The 21570-nt window shown below is 46.1% G+C and overlaps 1 protein-coding gene and 1 long non-coding RNA gene across 2 annotated transcripts in view; one reads left to right on the plus strand and one right to left on the minus strand.

Annotated features, from left to right (window-relative positions):
• Positions 1-2654, minus strand: part of TTC1 (tetratricopeptide repeat domain 1) — a 187351-nt gene extending 184697 nt beyond the window's left edge. Inside the window, exon 1 of the mRNA XM_053719666.1 lies at positions 2555-2654. Within this exon, the coding sequence (XP_053575641.1) occupies positions 2555-2654 (100 nt within the window). The remainder of the gene's footprint in view (positions 1-2554) is intronic.
• A 3754-nt stretch (positions 2655-6408) lies between these two features.
• The window catches only part of LOC128662439 (uncharacterized), a 76664-nt gene continuing 61502 nt past the window's right edge, over positions 6409-21570 (plus strand). The window contains exon 1 of the long non-coding RNA XR_008402780.1: positions 6409-6530. This is a non-coding gene — a long non-coding RNA (uncharacterized LOC128662439). The remainder of the gene's footprint in view (positions 6531-21570) is intronic.

Genomic DNA, 21570 nt, shown 5'->3' on the forward strand with positions numbered 1-21570 from the left:
TGGCGGCATAGAGCTATATAAGCCCAGAACAGCAAAGGAGGTCAACGGCCCAATGGGAACGAGCAGCAGAGGGGTCTCTGCTCAAAGGAAATGACGCTGAGGGGTTGCAGAGATCACGTGACCATCCCCCAATGGGGAGAGAGGGAGGTTACCCCACGTGCACTTGAGGCCTACCACCCCTTCCCTTTATGGCTACGACTCACCCCTAGCGACCTTTTCCTGCGCAACAGGACAGTGACCTCCCGCCACAAAGGAGCATTAAAAATGGACTTGCCGCCACCACCACAACCTGACTTACAGGAAGGATGAAATAGCTCCCTGGATATCCTTTATAAAAATATCCAACCCTACGTCTGATAAATGGACCTTATCTCTACGATAGAGCTCAGTTCTGTCGGCTGAGATGGCTTCGTGCCGTACCACGAAGCCACCTTGCTCCCGTGACGGGTTTTTGATAGAGCCGCATTGATTTTCTTTCTAATTCTATATGCCGCCGTATGGGTCGACATATGCCTCCAATGCAGACGGGGGACTATATTAGACAGCCAATAGCTACCTCAGGGATTCGTGTCTGAAGCCAGCCGAGTCCGACTGGCATAATTTTGACTAGTTCTAGCACAGGGACGGACCCCCTACATCGTTCCCCCCCAGGTGAAGGATTAAGAGGTGCGGTTTCCCCCATCTTAAGAGGGCGCCAGAAATTACTTCCCCAAGCTGTGGCCAACACATCCCCCTATTACCTAACCATTCTAATTGAGGCTTTGCTTAGGGGAAACCCAGATTCTGACCCAAGGGAAATGTGGAGGCAACGAATCGAAGCCCCAGTGTATAAAAGAATGCCCCACAATCCAAATCCGCTTTGCTCCATGAATTGGCCCTGCGGAGACAAATAGTTTAGTGTGTGCACACATAAATTTGCATTAAACAATAGGGCCGGACGTATTTCTTAAAGCAATTAGAGCGCCACCGCCCCCATCCGCTTTATGTCCTCGCTGGAGCGACCTACGCTTGCAGCCTGCGTCGCCGCCCCTATCTGAAGGAATGAGGGGCAATCCTACTGCTGTCTAAGCCTACGTTCGCGCTGCTTGCTCAAGACCCTACCAAACTGGAATTTAGATAAAGCTGATCCGTCAGCGTGGATAAAAAACTGTCCTGGCAATGAGGGGCGCAAAGCTAAATAACTGTTTATAACCGCTATGGGACAGGAAATGCTGCCCGGCCTGGGCGCAATGTGCAGCCAAGTGCCCCTGCCTGACTGATCCCATTTTGAGCGCGGGATAAAAAGGAGCAGGGAGTCAACGGCAGCCCTCACATGCTCCACTTGAACTCCGCGACCAACCGCACGCTTAGAGGGGGCTACTAACTCACACAGCTGAAGGGCTGCCGCAAAGGCCAGCACCAAAAGCTGCCCTTAAACAGCGATGCCTCAAATGGGGAGTAGCATGAGCTATCAAGTGACAATATTAAGCTTATCTAGGCGGTCTTGTGTGATGGGTTCCCTAGAATCAGGTTGCCTTGGATAGATCCTGCCCCACCCTTTTACAACTTGCCGAATGAAGAATGAGTTAGTTGGATCCGGGAGCCCCAGTGCTTTATAAAAGAATGATAACGCAGCTAATTTAGACTGGAGTGAACCCCTGCCGCGTGCCTATGTCGTGAAGACTCACCAACCAATCACACAGAGATGCAATGTTCCCTTGTGCGGCATCCATGCCCCTGGACCGACAAAACTGGTCCCATTCGTTCCTTAGTTTCGAGTAAGTGCGCCAGGTAGAGGGGGCCAAGGAAGAACGTACCATTGGCAATAGGGCTACCCAGGATGCGACCAGCTGCCCAAAGAAAAGCAGGACAACGTAAACCCACTGGTGATGCGTTAGGAAACTAAGCGTCTAAAATTGTCCCACTCAAATCTGGACAGGGCGTCTGCTACCACATTATTGACACCTGGCACATGCTTCGCCTGGAACTGAATGTTGAGTTCCAGGCAACGCGAATACCCAAGTGCAGCAGTAGCGTTACCACCACGGCCGAGGTGGCCGACAGGTTGTTAATCGCAAAGACAACACTGGTGTTGTCTGTCCAGAATATGATTGTCTTATTTGAGAATCTTAATCCCCAGAGCTCCAGGAGGGTTAGGTTACGGGTGAAACCCCGAAGGTACCAGGAGGCCCGGCCAAGGCTCCTGCGCTCCATTCCCCCTGGAAGTAAGCACCGTACCCATGTGATCCTGCCGCATCTGTGAAAAGATGCAACAGTTGACTAGATATGGAGTCTGAGCGCCAGACACGCACGCCATTGAAGGATTTTAGAAAAACCTCCCAGACTCTCAGATCCGCCAGCAGGTCCACCGTGAGGCGAATCTTCTGAGTAGGTTTAGTTCTTCCACTCAGTTGTCTTTCCAGCTACGATTAAAGATCCTGCCATAGGTATTACCTTGCAAGCGAAATTAAGGAGCCCTAGCAATGATTGCAACTGCTTCAAGGAAAGGGCCCTTTTGAAACGGCCGAACGAACCGCCTCCAGCATTGCTTCAATTTTGTCAGTGGGCAACCTACAGACCATTTCCAATGTGTCAATTTCAATGCCCAGGAAAACCAAACATGTCGCGGGGCCCTGTGTTTTGTCCTCTGCCAGAGGTACTCCAAATTTGGCCATTATGCCGCGCATGCTGTTCATTAGATTCAGACATTCACCTGAGTCAGATCCTCCCACAAGGAGGAAGTCGTCTAGGTAATGCGCTATTGAATCGCTGCCTGTATCACTGGCAACCACCAAGTGTAGGAATGAGCTAAATGCTTCAAAAAGCGCGCATGACAGGGAGCATCCCATAGGGAGGCAGCGATCCACGTAGTACAAACCCTGAAACTTACATCCCATAAGAGGGAAAACTTAAGGGTGGAGAGGGCAACAACCGGAAGGCGGACTCTATGTCCAATTTTGCGAGTAGAGCGCCTTTCCAAGCCTGTCTAACCAAGTCCAGAGCGCTATCAAATGATTGATATCGCACGGAGCTTAGTTGGGGGTCAATTGCGTCATTGACAGAAGTGCCTTTTAGGATATGAAAGATGTTGGATAAGTCTAAATTTTCCCTTATCTTTCTTTGGGACCACACCCAAAGGGGATATGGTTAAATCTTTTAAACGGTGGGTGAGGAAAATGGGCCAGCCATCGCGCGCCCAAGGGATACCTCTTTATTGAGTTTTTCCAATACCACCTCAGGGTTTTGGTATGCAGACAACAAATTTCTCTGCATATGCGCTCCCTGCACCCTTTGAAAGAGTGGATATCTAAAGCCAAATGAAAACCCCTCCCATAGCATTCTGGGCCGTGGCCTGGTCTGGGTAGGCCAACAGCCAGGGCTTAAGCGCGTGGACCCTCACTGGGGTTGCCGCCCTTCTGAGCAGTAAATGATCCGGGGGCTCTACTGTTGTTGCCTCCATCTTTTCTTTTGTTGCATTCGACCCCTGGATGGGATCCTGTACAAAATTTGCATGTGTGTCTAAAGGTGCATGCGCTGCCCTTATCGCACTTTTTTTCCTGATACGCCCAACAGGCGCCTCCCCTTCTCCGCAGCCTTGTATTCCGAAAGGACTGCTGATTAGCCAAGGATGCACCCTGCGCTGCCGGTCCCTTATGGGGATCCATACGCTGCCATAATTGATTGTCGGTGCAATCAAAAGTTAAAGAGGGGTTGCCCGACATTTTCCTCCTGAACTCGGAGTCATATTCCCTCCATACACCTTCCCCGCGATTACGCTGGATCCAGTGTATGGTGTCTGTATATTTCAGTATGGCTAAATTCTGAGAAGGGTACTTTTCCAAATAACACGATGAGAAGACCCTGAACATTGCAGCCACTCATCGAATGAGTCTGGGCGTTTGAATTTCATTTGGGCCAGTCCCTTCAGCACTCTTTTCCTTTTGCCTGTACGCCTCTACAGACAAATCGAAAATATTAACGTACTTCCCTTGGTGAATTTTGGTAACTGTCTTTTTACGCAGATGCGCGTGCAAGGAGTAAATTTCACCAGGGCTGGCATCCCCATATAAAGCTGCCCTCCTCTCTGAGATTGCTCTGATAGGGGGTAGGGCTTGCAAATCCGCATTGCTGTTTGCCTGCTGGGGTGAGCTTAGCGCATCGGGAGCGCTATTTTTTTTAGATTGCTGCTTCGCTGCGCCTACACCCTCCTTCAAGATTTTTTTGATAATGCGGAACATTTTTTTCTGTCCCTTCCCCTGTAAGCCTAGCGATGTATCACTATCAGAACCTGTGTCTGTGTGTGAAGTGTCAGTAGTGTCTTCCTGTTCGTGTACAAAAACAGAACGCTCACCATGTGACACTCCCGGCTGTGCGGTCTGGGTATTGGTATCCTGCACCGGCTGCTGTTGTTGTTGCTGAGCTGGCTGCTGTTGGTGCTGAGTGTTGGAAGACGACTGCACTGCAGATGCATTCTGCGTGATCACTTCCGCTGAACTCATGGCGACTGTTGCCTCCGATGACACTGGAGCTGTTCCAAGTACTCCCTGTAAGAGAGAAACCAATTTGCGAGCACTTTGGAAGTTGTTTAAAGGTGCAGACACATTAGCAGTCAGGGATGAAGTAGAATGTTGGCGAAATGGCTCAACTAATGCATTTAAATTAATGGGAGCAATGGACTGTGCGTGGGCTGCATCCATACTCATACTTTCACGCATACCCACAGACTTATTTGCAGACAGTCCTGCAGCAGCAGCATTGCTGACTCCAACAACATGAGGCATTTGCCCAGCATTCATTCCCCTAACATGCATGCCTTCAGCATTGAATGTGTTACCAATATCACTCACAACAGCATTGAATGTGTTACCAATATCACTCACAACAGCATTGAATGTGTTACCAATATCACTCACAACAATATCACTCACAACATTAGGGTTTCCCAAGTTACTCACAACATTAACATTTCCAATCTCACTCGCAACAGCAGGAGTCACAGCATTATAAAATTGCTGCTCATGAATGCTCGAAGCTGCAGAAGCCACAGCATTATGAGATTGCTGCTCATGTATGTTAATGGCTTGTGCACCATGAACTTGTGCATTATGAGAAAATTGTAGTGGCCTGAAACCCCTGCTAATAGGGGCCCTCCCCCCCTTTCTAAGATAACTCTGACGTGGCTGGTTTGAAGTCCTAACTCCCTTCCTAACTGCCTTTGTCCCCCTGCCTCTCCCTCTAACAATTGAGGATCTGACACCCTGACCGTGACCTGCTACACCCTGACCGGGTGTGGTAACTGCATTCTGGCCTCCTTCCCTGGCCGCCACATGTCCCCCCTGAAGCAACTTTCCCTCGTGGTGCTCACCTTCGAGCCCATGAGAGACCGCTGCTGCTCCGGTGCCGCCGCTGTGAATAATGGCCGCACCGGAAGTCCCCACACCTACTTCCGGTCAAGCGGCCAATGTAAGTGCGCAACCGGAAGTAGGCCGAGAAGCCTGCACGTGCGTTACCGGAGGCTCCGGTAACGTATTGATGGACTGCAAACGTGGTCTCTCTTTCTCTCTCCACTCTCTCTCTCTCTCTCTTTCCCCCTCTCTCTCTCTCCCCTCGCTGCTCCGGCAAGGAAGAGAGGGGAAAAATTGGCATCGGGTGCCTGCGCTTGCGATGGCGGCAATGAAAGAAGTGTGGAAGGGGGTAAGCCAGGCCTAGGTGCCCCCCGGGTCAACCCATGTGGCTGATCAAGTGTGCCTGGAGCCTGATGGGGGTGAAAATAAAGCGGAGCAGTTGGGCCAGGCGCCTGATGGGCCTGGTCCGGATGCAAATTTGGCCTAGGTGCCTGAGGGGGCAATGGATGTAAAACGGGCCCAGAAGCCTGCAGGGCCAAATTAGCTGTTAAATTCAAATGAGGCCCAGTGGCCTGCATTTGTAAATGGGAGCCAGGATCCACCTGCTCTGCAATTTGGGGATCCCTGGTTATGCCAGGCCCAATTTGCAGAACATGTGGAACCACATGCTGCAATTGCACATGGCCTGCTGAGGGCTGTGCAGAGGCAGCATTAGATATTGCAGCTGCAATATAGCTCATAAAATTTAAAACTGCTGGAACATCTGCAGATGGTACAGCTTGCAGCAGGTTTGAGAATTGGTTAGGAGTCAATTGCTGCTGCTGTTCTAAATTAATGACAGGTGAATGAACCTCCTCTACCATTAACTGTGATTCTGGCACCAGATTAACTACATCCTCCCCAGCTTCAGTAATTTGCTCCTGGGAGGGTGCTGCATGAACCTGTGCCACCACAACAGCCTGATTTTGTGTAGGAGGGATGTAATCTAAATCATTATCAATTGTTTTCTGAGTACTTATCTTTTCCTTTGTCTTTCCAGATTCTGCATTATCCTGATAGCGTCTAGGTGGGAGAACTGAACGCCTTGAACGATGCATGGTAGCTAGAGAAAGGAGAAAAATTGAGCAGCACAGAAAAAGAAAACACTTCACAGCCTGGATCGGATGGAGAAGAGGAAGTTGGGAGGGGAACCTCAGCTTTTACCAGGTAAGGAGGGGCCTGACCTAACCTGCAACAATGTTGCATCTAGCACCCAACCCTCTATCTCCTATCCCACTTTCCTACAGCCTTAACCCTTAGCCTGCTACAGGCCCATACTGGGCCCTACACAAACTTTTTTTCTTTTTTCTTTATATTTTTGAAGAACAAAAATAATCCTTAAAAGGACATGAAACCCATATTTTTTCTTTCATGATTGAGAAAGAACATGACATTTTGTGGACATAAGCTCAGGAGTAGGGATGGGCGAATATTCAAAAAATTCGAAATTTAAAACGTATTTTGATACATTTGTTTGTTCAAATAAAATTTCGAATGTTTATATAACATTCTAACATTCTATTTTCAAAATTTTGTTCGAATAATAGAATGTTTATTCTAACCTACTCTAAAATGTGCCCTGAAAAGGGTATTTGGTTGGGCATTGCCCTAAATGGGCATTTAGCTATTTTGCTGTCCAGAGAAAAATAAATATATATATATATTTATTATGTAATATCCTATACTATAAAAGGCCAAGTGTGTTTGTCCGAAGCTGTCATGCGCAGTAGAGACAGCACGAGGACAAACACACCTGGCATTACAATCCCTAAGTCTCTGCAGTGCGAGCAGAAGTGGGCGTGACCGAGTGTCGACGGGGGCGTGGCCGAGCATGAAGGGGGCAGGCTGATCATGGAGGGCCGTGAAGGGGCGTGGCCGAGCGTGAAGGGGGCGGGGCCAGACGGCCCGTGAAAGTCCGTGCAGACTGAGAGCTCAAAACAGCTCAAAAGAGGGGAGAGAGGGGGTAGGGAAAAGATAAGAAAGGTGAGACAGAGATCAAGAGGGGAGATAAAGAGAGCACAAGAGAGGGAGAGAGACAGCAAAAGAGAGGGGGAGGGAGAACAAAAGAAAGGGGAGAGAGAGATCAAAAGAGAGGGGGGAAGAGAGAGAGAGAGGGGGGGGGGAGGGGGGGAGGAGAGAGGAGAGAGGGGAGGAGAGAGAGAGAGAGAGGGGGGGAGAGAGAGAGAGAGGGGGGAGAGAGAGAGAGGGGGTGAGGGTGAGAGAGAGGGGGTGAGGGAGAGAGAGAGGGGGGAGGGAGAGAGAGGGGAGGGAGAGAGAGCGGAGAGAGAGAGTGGGGGGGAGAGAGAGAGGGGGGGGGAGAGAGAGAGAGAAGGGGGGAGAGAGGGGGGAGAGAGAGAGGGGGGGAGAGAGATGGCGGGAGAGAGAGAGGGGGAGAGAGAGGGGGTAGAGAGGGCGGGAGAGAGAGAGAGGGGAGAGAGAGAGAGAGAGAGAGGGGGGGGGGGGGGAGAGAGAGAGAGGGGGGGGGGAGAGAGAGAGAGGAGGGAGAGAGAGAGAGGGGGGAGAGAGAGGGGAGAGAGAGAGAGGGGGAAAGAGAGAGAGAGAGAGAGAGTGGAGAGAGAAAGAGAGAGAGAGATAGAGGGGAGAGAGAGGGGAGAGAGAGAGAGAGAGAGAGAGATAGAGGGGAGAGGGAGAGAGAGAGATAGAGGGGAGAGAGAGGGGGAGAGAGAGAAAGGGGAGAGAGAGAGGGGAGAGAGAGAGGGGAGAGAGAGAGAGCGCAAAAGAGAGGGGTGAGAGAGAGAGCGCAAAAGAGAGGGGTGAGAGAGAGCACAAAAGAGAGGGGGAGAGAGAGCGCAAAAGAGAGGGGGAGAGAGAGAGCGCAAAAGAGAGGGAGAGAGAGAGAGCGCAAAAGAGTGGAGAGAGAGAGCTCAAAAGAGAGGGGGAGAGAGAGAGCTCAAAAGAGAGGTGGAGAGAGAGAGCTCAAAAGAGAGGGGGAAAGAAAGCGCAAAAGAGAGGGGGAGAGAGAGAGAGCAAAAGAGAGGGGGAGAGAGAGAGCGCAAAAGAGGGGGGGAGAGAGTGCAAAAGAGGGGGTAGAGAGAGCGCAAAAGAGAGGGGGGAGAGAGAGCTCAAAAGAGAGGGGGAGAGAAAGCGCAAAAGAGAGGGGGGAGAGAGAGAGGGGGAGAGAGAGAGAGCAAAAGAGAGGGGGAGAGAGAGAGCGCAAAAGAGTGGGGAGAGAGAGCGCAAAAGAGAGGGGGGAGAGAGAGAGCTCAAAAGAGAGGGGGAGAGAAAGCGCAAAAGAGAGGGGGGAGAGAGAGCGCAAAAGAGTGGAGAGAGAAAGGGAGAGAGAGGGGGGAGAGATAAAGGGGAGAGAGAGATAGAGGGGAGAGAGAGGGGAGAGAGAGAGAGAGGGGAGAGGGAGAGAGAGAGATAGAGGGGAGAGAGAGAGGGGGGAGGGAGAGAAAGGGGAGAGAGAGGGGAGAGCGCAAAAGAGAGGGGTGAGCGAGAGCACAAAAGAGAGGGGGAGAGAGAGCGCAAAAGAGAGGGGGAGAGAGAGAGCGCAAATGAGTGGAGAGAGAGAGCTCAAAAGAGAGGGGGAGAGAGAGAGCTCAAAAGAGAGGTGGAGAGAGAGAGCGCAAAAGAGAGGGGTGAGAGAGCGCAAAAGAGAGGGGGAGAGAGAGAGAGCAAAAGAGAGGGGGAGAGAGAGAGCGCAAAAGAGGGGGGGAGAGAGAGTGCAAAAGAGGGGGGAGAGAGAGCGCAAAAGAGAGGGGGGAGAGAGAGAGCTCAAAAGAGAGGGGGAGAGAAAGCGCAAAAGAGAGGGCGGAGAGAGAGAGCAAAATAGAGGGGGAGGGAGAGATCTCAAAAGAGAGGGGGAGAGAGCTCAAAAGAGAGGGGGAGAGAGAGAGCTCAAAAGAAAGGTTGAGAGAGAGAGCTCAAAAGAGAGGGGGAAAGAAAGCGCAAAAGAGAGGGGGAGAGAGAGAGAGCAAAAGAGAGGGGGAGAGAGAGTGCAAAAGAGAGGGGGAGAAAGAGTGCAAAAGAGGGGGGAGAGAGAGCGCAAAAGAGAGGGGGGAGAGAGAGAGCTCAAAAGAGAGGGGGAGAGAAAGCACAAAAGAGAGGGGGGAGAGAGAGAGCAAAAGAGAGGGGGAGGGAGAGAGCGCAAGGGGAGTGACCGCTGTACCCAGCAAAAAATGGCCCGTGTGAACGGGCTTTAGGACTAGTAATATATATAATTGATGCTGACATATTTTGATAGAGAAGTGTTTTGTTTTTCAAACATTTTTAAATTCCCTTAGTTTATGTCCCTTTAAATAAAATGAAACATTTCATCCCAGTGAACAACAGTGTTACTGCCAGACTCACCATAGTCTTACAACTGATCAGGTTTCAGTCCATTCATAGCGTAGCTTCCCAGGTTTCCATGGCAACCCTCAATATAACAATAACCTGACTTGCAAAGAGATGGATAGCAGCAATAGACAATAGCTTACTCGCCTCATAAAAAATACAAAATAAAAATATTACAATGGACTTATGCATTTAGGGTATGTGTATAACCAGTGTACACCCATAAAACAGTATATTTTTGGGATAAAGAGAATACTGCTTTAAATTAATGCCATGCAATTTTAAGAATCTTTTCAATTTACTTTACTAAATGTACTTAATCCTCTATGTATCCTTTGTTGAAAAGCAAACATAGGAAGATTCAGGGGCAGTAATGGCACTACTGGGAGCTAGCTGCTAATTGGTGGCTGCACACAAGCCTCTTGTCATTGGCTCACCAGATGTGTTCAGGTGGCTTCCAGAAGTGTATTGCTTCTCTGAAGCTTACTTTAACAATGTGTTTAACCCCTTTGTGTTAAACACATAGGGGTCAATCATCTCAATCCTTTAGAAAAGCTCAAATGATTTACCTACATATATCCCCTCGACTGTAATGGTGGTTTTCTATTAAAACCCATTAGATAGATTTTTGTAAAGGATTGCAGATCAACCTTACAGTTATATGGAAGAATGTAATAATGTAATGTAATAATACAATGCACTAACACATTAGCTCATCTTACTCTTGTGTCTCTTTAAAGGGACAGTCTTCTTGATTTTGTTATTGTTTAAAAATATAGATAACTCCTTTACTACCCATTCTCCAGTTTTGCATAACCAACATTGTTATATTAATATATTTTATAGATTCTAAGTCTCTGCAGGCCACCCCTTATCTCAGTGCTTTTTATTAGCTTTTTAAATCTTGCAAAACAGCCAGACAGTACTGGTTCATGTGTGTCATATAGATAACATTGTGTTAATTTCTGAGGAGAATGATAAATGTTTCACAAGAGCCAGCACTAATTGGCTAAAATACAAGATTGTAAAAAGCTAATAAAAAGCACTGAGATAAGGGGCAGTCTGCAAGGGCTTAGATACAGGTAATCATAGAAATAAAAAAGTATATTAATATAACTGTGATGGTTATTCAAAACTGGGGAATGGTAAGGTAAATAAAGGAATTATCTATATTTTAAACAATAACGATTTTCAAGTAGACTGTCCCTTTAAAGTCATTATACAAAATTTGTAACATTCCAATAAATTTCAATGATTATACACTTACATCTGTGATTTCTATTTCAACGACAAAATCTTAAAGGGACAGTCAAGTCCAAAAAAAACTTTCATGATTCAAATAGGGCATGTCGTTTCAACCAACTTTCCAATTTACTTTTATCACCAATTTTGCTTTGTTCTCTTGGTATTCTTAGTTGAAAGCTAAACCTAGGAGGTTCATATGCTAATTTTTATACTTTAAAGGCCTAATCTAAATGCATTTTGACTGTTTGTCACGACTAGAGGGTGTTAGTTCATGTGTTTCATATAGATAACATTGAGGTCATGCACGTGAATTTACCGAGGAGTGAGCACTGATTGGCTAAAATGCAAGTCTGTCAAAAGAACTGAAATAAGGGGGCAGTCTGCAGAGGCTTAGATACAAGGTAATCACAGAGGTAAAAAGTGTATTAATATAACTGTGTTGGTTATGCAAAACTGGGGAATGGGTAATTAAATTCTGGTGTTGACTGTCCCTTTAATGTAGGCAAAACGGGCTTTGCATTGGCCTTTACTACTGTGTTTCTTTCTGAGACAGATTGCAACATTATTCATTCTTGGAAGAATGTCTGATAACTTGTAGCATGTTGACATGCTGATAACACCTAATGAATTGCCTTATGGCATTTACAAATGCAGTGCATACCACCCAAATAAGGTTATGGTGGGTAAAACAAAACATGTCAAAAATATAACTGTACATTGTGCAGGACAAAGCTGGTCTACATAACTGGCAGAAAGTTTTAGCACATATTCCATTAACCACAGCTGAAGTTCAAACCTGCAGTCTGTGTTAAAGGGGCACTGTACTAAAAAATGTCTCCCCTTTTAAAAAAAACATACTTAGAAGGTCTGTGTTTAGCACTCTTGATGAGGCTAGGCTGAGACTCCTATTGAGGGGAGCTGAGAAAGCAGGAAGTTTCGGCCTGTGCCTCAGCAAATCATATCTCATATTAAAATGATTCATATATAAAAATATTGCTGCACACAAGTGACTATGGACTACATGTTCTAAACTTCCCCATATCAGATGTGTTTTTCTCGATGACCCTCGCGGTGCCTGCCCTGGAGGAATTATCGTAACAAATGGGCAGTCCCTGCGAGTTACAAGATGTCTTCTATTGAAAGTAATAGAGCTCGCTGGAAAGGTAAACGTCTGCAGCCAATATAAATCACATTACACTGCTTTCTGCGTATAGCATCTTACAATTGCCTATATTTTTGTAAGCACTTTTTTTTACTATTATGGTTACAAGTATTTTGAGAAAAGCTCACCACCTTTTAGTTTGCGAGAAAACACAGTCAAATCTGTAGTGCGACAATCTTCACAGAGTTACGCTGGGATTTGAGAGACAATTTAATATTACCCCCATGGAATCCCCATTGTGACGGATACCCCGCTACCATGACTGGGTAGTTCCGCCAAAAGGATCCTGCTTCCTCCCTGCCGACTGCAGCTGTGTAGCCGCCAAGTGATTGCAGCCAGTAGTCCACCCTGATACCAGACAGCACCAGTATTCAGGATCCCACCCTGTTACAGACTCCGGGTATGTAGCAGAGAAAGTGATTATAGCAATCCCCACCCAAATAGACAGACTAACATTCAGGTGAAACCAGAACTGATTTTATTAGAAAACACACACTCCTTTTATACACAATCAAAGGGTCTTATCTATCCACCCTGTGACAGACTCCGGCTACCCCGACTGGGTAACCAGTGGTTCCTTCCTATCCATCACAACAGTTTGCTATGTAGCAGAGAGAGTGATTTTAGCAATGCCCACCCAACTAACTAGACAGAGTATCATTCAGGTGAAACAAGAACTGATTTTATAAGGAAACACACACTCCTTTTATACCCAAACAAAGGGTCTTAACAGAGTCCCAGGATCCAAAGGTGGTGGTTTTGGGGTGATCCCGGGGGAGCGGCGGCAATTCTATGGTGTCATTGAAATGCTCTCGGTCCCCAGATGCCTTAGTCCAAAAAGCGGCGTGATTCGTTACTGGGGACCGGAGTTACAGCCCGGTAAAGATAGGGGGTTTGGGGTGTCCAAAACCCCCGGTTCCCAAAGGAGCTCCCCTCCGCCAATTCCTCCACCTCTTGTCCTCCCTACGGGCTACCAAACCCCAAAAGAGCGGAGCTCTGAGGCAAAGAGCCACTGGAGCAACCAGGGGTAAAGTTAGCAGGTGTCTGGCGTGATGCGGCCGACCGGCCTTCTATTAGGCAAGAGGTCAGCGGTTACAGGATGGATGCAGCTACATTAAATATAAAGGAGCTGACCTTTAACTTGCTCCTGTGATGAGAAACGGGTCCAAATCTTTATGAATTTTGCAATTTTCATGTTGTGATGTTGTTTTTTTCAGTGAGGTTTTAAATTCAGAAATGAGTTTTATTGAATCTAGTTCATTGTGTAGAATTGCATGGCAGCTAAGGAGTTACGTAACTTTTGATTTAGTTTTTTTTATAAAAAAAATGTAAATGCAGACAACAAATTAATGTGAATAACAGAGCGTATTTATTCAAAAATGCATGGAAATTGCTAGCTTCAAGAGTTCTCATAATGGAAATTCCCTAAATGAATCCCCCCCGTCATTGCCAACTCTGAATTTCAAATGAGCATTAGTTTGTTTCTGATACATTTCATAATGTTCTTTCATTTCCTTGTGCTTGTATCATGTGACAGCAATCAGCAAATCACAGACTCATATACATATACAATAGGAGCTGGTGGCTCAGAAAATGTGCACATAAAAAAGACCACATTTTGATTAAAAAAAAGTAAATTGGAAGTTTTTTTTCAGATTGCATGCTCTACATGAATAATTTTGACTTTTTTTGTTCCTTTAATTGAAGAGGTTGGTTAAGAAAATGTAGTCTTTTTCTATCTGTGTTTACATGGAGAATCTGAGAAGAATGCATATATTTAGTTCGTAAAAGAAAGAATTTAACCCTTTCATGACAGGGTCATTTTGTCTGCATCGGAACAAAGTTCCGATGTAGACAAATTGAAATCCTGCGATTGTGCACGTGATCACGAGATTTCAATGATGGGATCGGGTCAGGGGGCGTCCCTATGAAGCTAGGCACGCCCTCCAGACCGCAATCCCATCCAGGAAGCGCTGTTGGCTTAAATTCTAAAGCCTGGCGCGGTTAGGACGGAATAAAACGCTACAACAGTGTTAAAAAGTTAAAATACAGAAAACAATGACAAAATAAATAATTAATTAAGTACTTTGCACATCTTTTTTTAAGCATAAAAATTAAACTTTTTATAAAGGATTTATAAATGGATGCGCGTTAGCAAAAGGGGTTTATCTTGGGTGCTTGCGCCCATCGGGGCTTTTCGTTTATATTACAAGTTGAAAGTAAACGTGATCGCTTGAGCACAATTCAAGTTAATGTGCATCGGGTTAGCACGACCTCAGAGTTCTGGTTAACTGTTTTGCAAAACAAAAAAGTCTTACAAAACACATTAAAAGTACAATACAAAGTACAGTTACACTCATAATAACCCCATCATAATAACATCTAATAAAATGGTTCACTTGGGTCAGATGCCAAAGGATCGGCGGGCACCCCTCTTCAACCCCCCTGCCAGAGGCAAAAAAAATAGTGTAGATGGGCTTTATCCAGAAGCATTTGGGTAATCCTAGGATTACTTTACCCACAGCCGAAGGGGTAATGTCAGTTTTACCTGGGTAATACATATATATGTGTCTACACATGTATTAATGCAGTTATATGTGTATATACAGTATGTATTTACAGAAATATATACTTATATAAACACATAAACACTGTACATATGTACACATATATAAACATTGTGTCTATAATAAAAACCCAGGAAAACTAAATTTTAAGAAGGGAAAGAACTCATGTGATTGATATAAAACCCCAGGTTTTCTAAGAGATTGATGGTAGCTTTTAAAGGGACAGTCAAGTCCAAAAAAAACTTTCATGATTTAAATAGGGCATGCAATTTTAAACAATTTATTTATTTATTTATTTTTTTTTTGAAAACTTTTTTATTGAAATATTAAAGCATTACAGCATGTTAATCAATGTAAGGCACAGAGACTACAATGGGTCATTACAATTCAAAAGGTACATATTAGTTCAAGAGGTGGAAAGACCTCGTGGGAAGGTCTCCTCTGCCTTGTCTCTGTTCATGTGTGCAAAGTCCCAAGAGAAGACTGATATCAATAAATTCTGCAAAACTGAAGACCTTTTTTCTCCTGAGCAAATATACATATCATACTGCATTAAACTGTCCATACCATGCCTGCAGATGTCTACATCTATATTTACATCCTCTGAAGAGATGTTGCCATTTGTGCGCAAATGGGGATTGGAGGGAGGAAAGGACGGGGGGGGGGGAGGGGTGAGCCCGGCCGGGGCACTCTATTAAGTTACGGCGTGTCCGAAACAGCGGGAACCTCCAATGGCTGGAGGGTTTTGGAAAGGCAGTCCCAGTAAAACTGGACATTGTGGAAAAAAGTTAAGCTGCCCGTCCGATAATAGGAGTACTCCTCCGCGGCCAATAGTTCTGAGGTAAGGGAGATCCATTCCTGCATCTCGGGGATGCGAGCAGATCTCCAGTGTCGAGCAACTAGGGCCCTGGCACTATTTAAACCGATTTGTAATAATTTCCATTTATATTTACATATTTTTTCCGGTTTTAGGTTTAAAAGGGCAAGGAAAGGAGATAAATTAAATGATGCCCCCAGTAGTTCCCTAAGGGCCATCTCCACCTTTCTCCAAAATGGGGATATAGAGGCACATTGCCACCAAATATGGGACATCGATCCAGAGGATCCACATCCTCTCCAGCAGGTCACCCCCGCGCCCGGATAAATTTGCCTTATTCTCTCTGGCGTGAGATACCAGCGGAAAAGGACTTTGTGGTTAAGTTCCAGGGACCTGGGCAATGATGAAGACTTAGCCGTGTGGTGTAGGATATCCTGCCATTGTTCCTCGGAAAGATCTGTGTCTAGTTCTCTCTGCCAGTGTAGTCTACATGAAGGGAGTTTTGGTGTAAGTGCCGCATCGAGCATTTTTTTGGACAAAGACAGGGAGCCGCGGGGCGTAACACCGGTCAGGCAAAGCCTTTCATATTGTGTGAGGTTTCTAAGTAAACTGTCCCTATGGGGTGATATGTTTAGTAGGTGTTTGAGCTGTGCGTATTTGAGCCAACCCGAGAAAGCTCCGCCCGCTGTTTCTGCGAGTTGTGTGCGGGTCTTTAATTTATTGTTAGATACTAGGTTAACAAAAGGTGTTGTGTGTTCTCCCCCTGTCAAGTTGGGTTTCTCTGCCAATAAGCCCCCCACAAACTCTGCATTATATGATATTGGTGACATTGGAGAGATGGGGGACGAAATGCCTTTTATTTTAGAGCGGATCCTATCCCAAGTTCTAAATAAGTGGCCATAGAGTAGGGATTGCCCCACCACGGGAGGTCTAGCCGTGTTTTTAATCCAGCTAAGTGGGCCAATACTTGGTGTCTTTAAGAGGAAAGAGTCGATAGATGCCCAAGCCTTTGTGTTTGTTGTATTGTGCCATTCGATTACTCTCTGCATAACTACAGCCTGGTGGTATGCCAGTATTGACGGGACCCCAAGTCCTCCCTCTCCCAATGGGGCTGTGATGAGTTTTCTGCTAATGCGCGGTTTAATATTTCCCCAAATAAAGGAGTTTAGTATTGTCTGTATTTGGCTTATGTATGTATGGGGTAATTGTATTGGTACAGTTTGTAATACATAGAGGATCTGCGGAAGGGCTGTCATCTTGACAGTCTGAATCCGGCCCCACCACGAGATTGGTTTATGTTGCCAATTGTCGAGTTCCTTTTTGATCTTGTGCATGAGAGGAATGTAGTTGTGCTTAAATAGTTTGTTGCTTGTTGGTGTGAGCTGTATCCCTAAATACTTAAGTTTGTCATAGTTAAGCTTATAGGGGCAGTAGAGGCGTAAGGCTTCATAAGATCGTTTTTTTAGGTTAATATTTAGGACTTCTGACTTCTGCGCATTAATAAGGAAATTTGTGTGTGCACTAAAACGATCAAATTCTTCTAGTAAGTGAGTAAATGATGTGCTTGGGGATGTCAAGAGTACGAGGACATCATCCGCATAAAGGGTTAGCTTATAGGTGTTGGGGCCCAATGTGATGCCTGTTATCTTAGGGTTACGTCGGATATGAGAGGCCAGCACCTCCATGGAGATGACAAAGAGGAGTGGGGACAGGGGGCAACCCTGCCTCGTGCCATTACCAATTCCAAAGCTATCAGAGAGGACACCATTCGCCTTTATTTTTGCTGAAGGTTGGGTATATAGACTAAGGATTCTACTGATCATTAGGTCGCCCAGGCCAAAGGCGGACAGGCACGAGCGCAAAAACTGCCAGTCCAGCCGGTCGAAAGCTTTCTCCGCATCAGTGGATATTAATATGGAAGGGGTCTTCGACCGGCTGGCGTGCTCAATTAATTGGATTACCCTAATGGTGTTATCCCGTGCCTCCCTCCCTGGGATAAACCCTGTCTGGTCTACATGGATTATTTGAGGGAGAATTGTATTCAGGCGGGTTGCTAAAATTTTTGCATAGATCTTAATATCGGAATTAAGCAAAGATATGGGCCTATAATTCTCTACTTTTTGGGGGTCCCTATCCGCCTTCGGCAGGACTATAACATGTGCTTCTAAGTTACACTTGGGCCACAATTTTTTTGTGTCTATGTCTGTAAACATGGATGTGAGATGCGGGGCCAAGAGCTGTCTATAGTTTTTGTAGTATAAGTTTGTAAACCCATCAGGGCCAGGGCTTTTACGTGGGGGAAGGGATTTTATTGCTAAGAGTACTTCTGAGAGCGTGATGGGAGCTTCTAATTTCTGTGATTGTTCTGCTGAGAGGACCGGAAGGTCAGCCTCCGCTATGTATTGTTCTCGCGCCTCCGGATTCGCTGCTAGTGTCGGTGGCGCTAGGTTATATAGTTTGCTATAATACGCTCTGAATTGTTCTACTATTTGGTGGCTGCCTAAGGCTTGGTTATCAGCCGAATCGGTTATACTATGTACATACGAGTTAAGTTTCTGCTCCTTAAGGGATCTCGCCAGGGATGGCCCTATCTTATTGGAATTGGCTAGATACATTTTCTTAAGGAATAATGCTTTAGATTGGGCTTCTTTGTATATTAGGCTATTAAGTTCGTTTCTGGCCCTTCTGAGCTCATCTGTTACGGACCTATCTATCGGGGATACCCTGTGGCGTCGTTCTATTTCTCTGATCTTTTGTATCATACTGTTATAGGTTTCCCGGTACTGCTTAGTTAGGCCTACTTTATGTTTGATCATTTCCCCCCTAATGACACATTTGTGGGCTTCCCATAGCGTGTGCGGGGAGATATCAGGAGTGCTATTGAGAACGAAGTATTCTTTTACCCTTTCTGCTATATGCTTAGAAAAGACTGGGTTTTTTAACAGGGATTCGTCTAATCTCCATGTATATGGGGTTAGGGGTTTATCGGACCAATTTAAGGTTGCCGACACTGCAGCGTGATCCGACCAACTAGTGGGCTCAATATCAGCGTCTTTCACTGAACTATAGGTACTTTGATCTGTGAAGATGTAGTCAATGCGCGAATAGCGCTTGTGGGGGTTAGAGAAGAAGGTATAGTTTCGCTGGCTCGGATGCTTAGCCCTCCATATGTCTATCAGGACAAGTTTGTGAGTGAGTGATCTAATGTCTTGTAGGGTTTTGATGGGGATGCTGCCTCTACCCTGAGAACAATCTACTTCCGGCTCCAGTGCCACATTACAGTCGCCAGCTAAAATTAATGATCCGTTCTGAACCTGCAGTATCTTGTTTGTTAGTTTTTTGAAGAATTGAGCCTGTTTCAAGTTTGGGGCATATACATTGACCAATGTAATTGGTCGGTTATATATGAGGCCGATGAGGATAAGCCATCTACCGCCCGTGTCCGCCTCCAGAGTGGACAGCTGGAACAGCAGCAACCTATGAATCAGGATTCCCACTCCTCCCCGTTTGTCTGTTTGTGAAGCTAAATATGTAGTAGGGTAATCCTTATTAGTAAACCTGGGAGAGTTGTCCCTCGAAAAGTGTGTCTCTTGCACAAAAACCAAATCCGCTCTAGCCTTTTTAAAGCAAGAGAGCGCGACAGACCGCTTTGTGGGGGAGTTCAGCCCCTTTGTGTTCTGAGAGACCAGTTTAATGCGGTGATATCCCGCGTGGACGGTTCTCTGGTTTCCTAGTGAAGCCATACTATTCTGCTATATAAGTGGGGCCTTAAGCATGATTGTGGTCTGATGAGTGTGGTGGCTGTGTTCCAGTGAGATGTGGAGGTTGAATGGGTTACCTGACGTTGAACCGTTGTGTGGGATCTGTGGCTCTGGCCGGGCCAGGGATGAGGGGTAAGAGGCGGAGGGTCCAAAGGGGAAGGAATGAGAAAAGTATATCTGCAATGGTAAGATGCACAATTAACAAAAACCATAAAAACATAAACATAAACATATTTCAACCTTAAAACTTGAGCACTAACTAGAAGCATCCTATGCTTCCAATAACTAATTAAGGGATGAGGGGAATAAGTAACTGCTACACCTTATGGTAGCAGGTCGGCCAAAGAATCTTAGTTTCTTGGGACTAATGTTCCAGTTACATTGTCTGAGATGTAGCAACATAGCCTTGTGGCGTCATTTACATTTAACTGCATCAGTATCCCTGTTGAGTTAAACTAAGCCAAGTCTTTATCTCACTTTCTGGCATGCTAGATCCCCCCAATGGCTACTAAACACAGAACAACCCAACATTGTTTGAGCATACGTTTCACGTAACAAACAAGCTTAAAGTGTATAAATGAAAACTATACTTTACATATTCCAGTAGTGTAAAAGGTAAGGTAAACGGTGAGAGTTCTTTCATGTCCTCCCCTCAGAAGTCCAGTGAGGGACACGGTAAAGAGGAAGAAGGCCTCGCCAAACTGCGGGCCTGATGCAGCAAAAAGCTACTGGCAGAAAAATTCCATGAGTTAAGTGGTCATCTCCTGGCTATCAGGGTTCTTTGCTGATGGTCTGTTTTTTCTCCTGTAGGGGACCTGAGTCCATTCCTGTCTACGTGAGTTTGATGTACGCTGTTCTTTTGGGTTCTCCTGAAGGGCTGGAAGGTTGGGTTTCGGAATTTTAAGAAGCGAACAAAAGTCCTCCAGGTCCTCCGCTGTCCTGTAAACCGCAGTGGTGTTGTCCTTCAACACTTTTAGGCTAAAGGGGAAACCTCATCTATAGGGGATCCCGAGATCTCTCAGGTGTAGTGTAAGATACCTGGCCTCTCTTCTTTTACCCAGGGTCAACTGGCTGAGGTCAGCATAAACTTGTAAAGTGCACCAATTATGTGAGATGGGGGATTTTTTCCTGGCAGCTGAAAGGATATTCTCTTTGTCCCTAAAGCTTGTGAATTTAATTATAATGTCCCTAGGGGGGGCTGAATCTTTTGGGGGGGGGGTCTCAGAGCCCTGTGGTAGCGGTCTAGAGGGTAGTCTACTGCCTCATCATTATCCATCAGGGTATTGAAGAAAGCTTGTAGGTATGGGAGGAGTTCTGAGGTCTTGATGTGCTCAGGGACCCCCCTGATTCTAATGTTCTGACGCCGCCCCCTGTTATCCAGGTCTTCCACCTGGTCCTGCAGTTGACTTATGATGGTGGAGTGCTGTGTTACATGGCGGATCTGGTCGTCCAAGATTCTATCTGTTTGTTCCGCATCTTCCTCTATTTGAGCTATTCTGGAGCCAATTTCACTAATCTCCCTCCTGACCTCTGATAAGCTGGTTTTTATCATAGAGCTGACTTGTCCTATGAATTTATTAAAGTCCTCTTTTGAGGGGAGGTTCTGTAGGTCTGCTTTGGTTATCATTGACTCTGGGGTCCCTTCATGTGTAAGGTCTGGGGGTGGAGATGGCACTTTCATGTTGTCATCAGCTTGCTCATTGGTTGCCAACTCCACCGCTTTAAAAAAATTGTGTACTGTGGGGGTTGCAGAGGAACTGCTCTTACTTGTCTTGTCAGCTCTAGGGGCCCTTTTTGATGTCATATTGTGAGAAAGTTCTGCTCTTATGTGAGAGCGCTGATGCGTGAGGGGGTAGCTGTAGCTTTATGTAAATGTTGTCCCCGGTGATAAAGGGTTAGTCTGCGTCTGAAGCTTCCTCTGCGAGTAATGTGCTTTCCCTGTGAGGGTAATTGCTTGATGTGAATAGAGGCTCTTGTTAGTGGGACACAGGCTGAGCAGGGATATCTGAACTCGTAGAAAGTGATATATGGGCTGTACTTGGGCCACGTGGGTAATTATGCTGTAGCCATGTGGGGTGCTGCACAAGTAGGGCTGATAACTCTTAATGCGGGCAAAGGATATGGTCTGTAAGGAGTTAACCCATTATGTCTGCCACACTGCGATGTACTTGTTTTGCTGCAGGCCGCCCCTATTCACTTACCCCACATGTCCCGTGCAGTGCGATAACCCACTTCCACCTGGTCATCGGCTTACTCTTACTTTCGGCTGTTAGGTACAATCCTCTGGTACATGATGAGGGGAGAAATCGAGCTGTTATACTCCTCTGGCGGCCTGCGAGGCATGTGCGTGGGCTTA

The sequence above is a fragment of the Bombina bombina genome, chromosome 6 (genome assembly GCF_027579735.1).
Source record: "Bombina bombina isolate aBomBom1 chromosome 6, aBomBom1.pri, whole genome shotgun sequence".
Taxonomy (NCBI): Eukaryota; Metazoa; Chordata; class Amphibia; order Anura; family Bombinatoridae; genus Bombina; species Bombina bombina.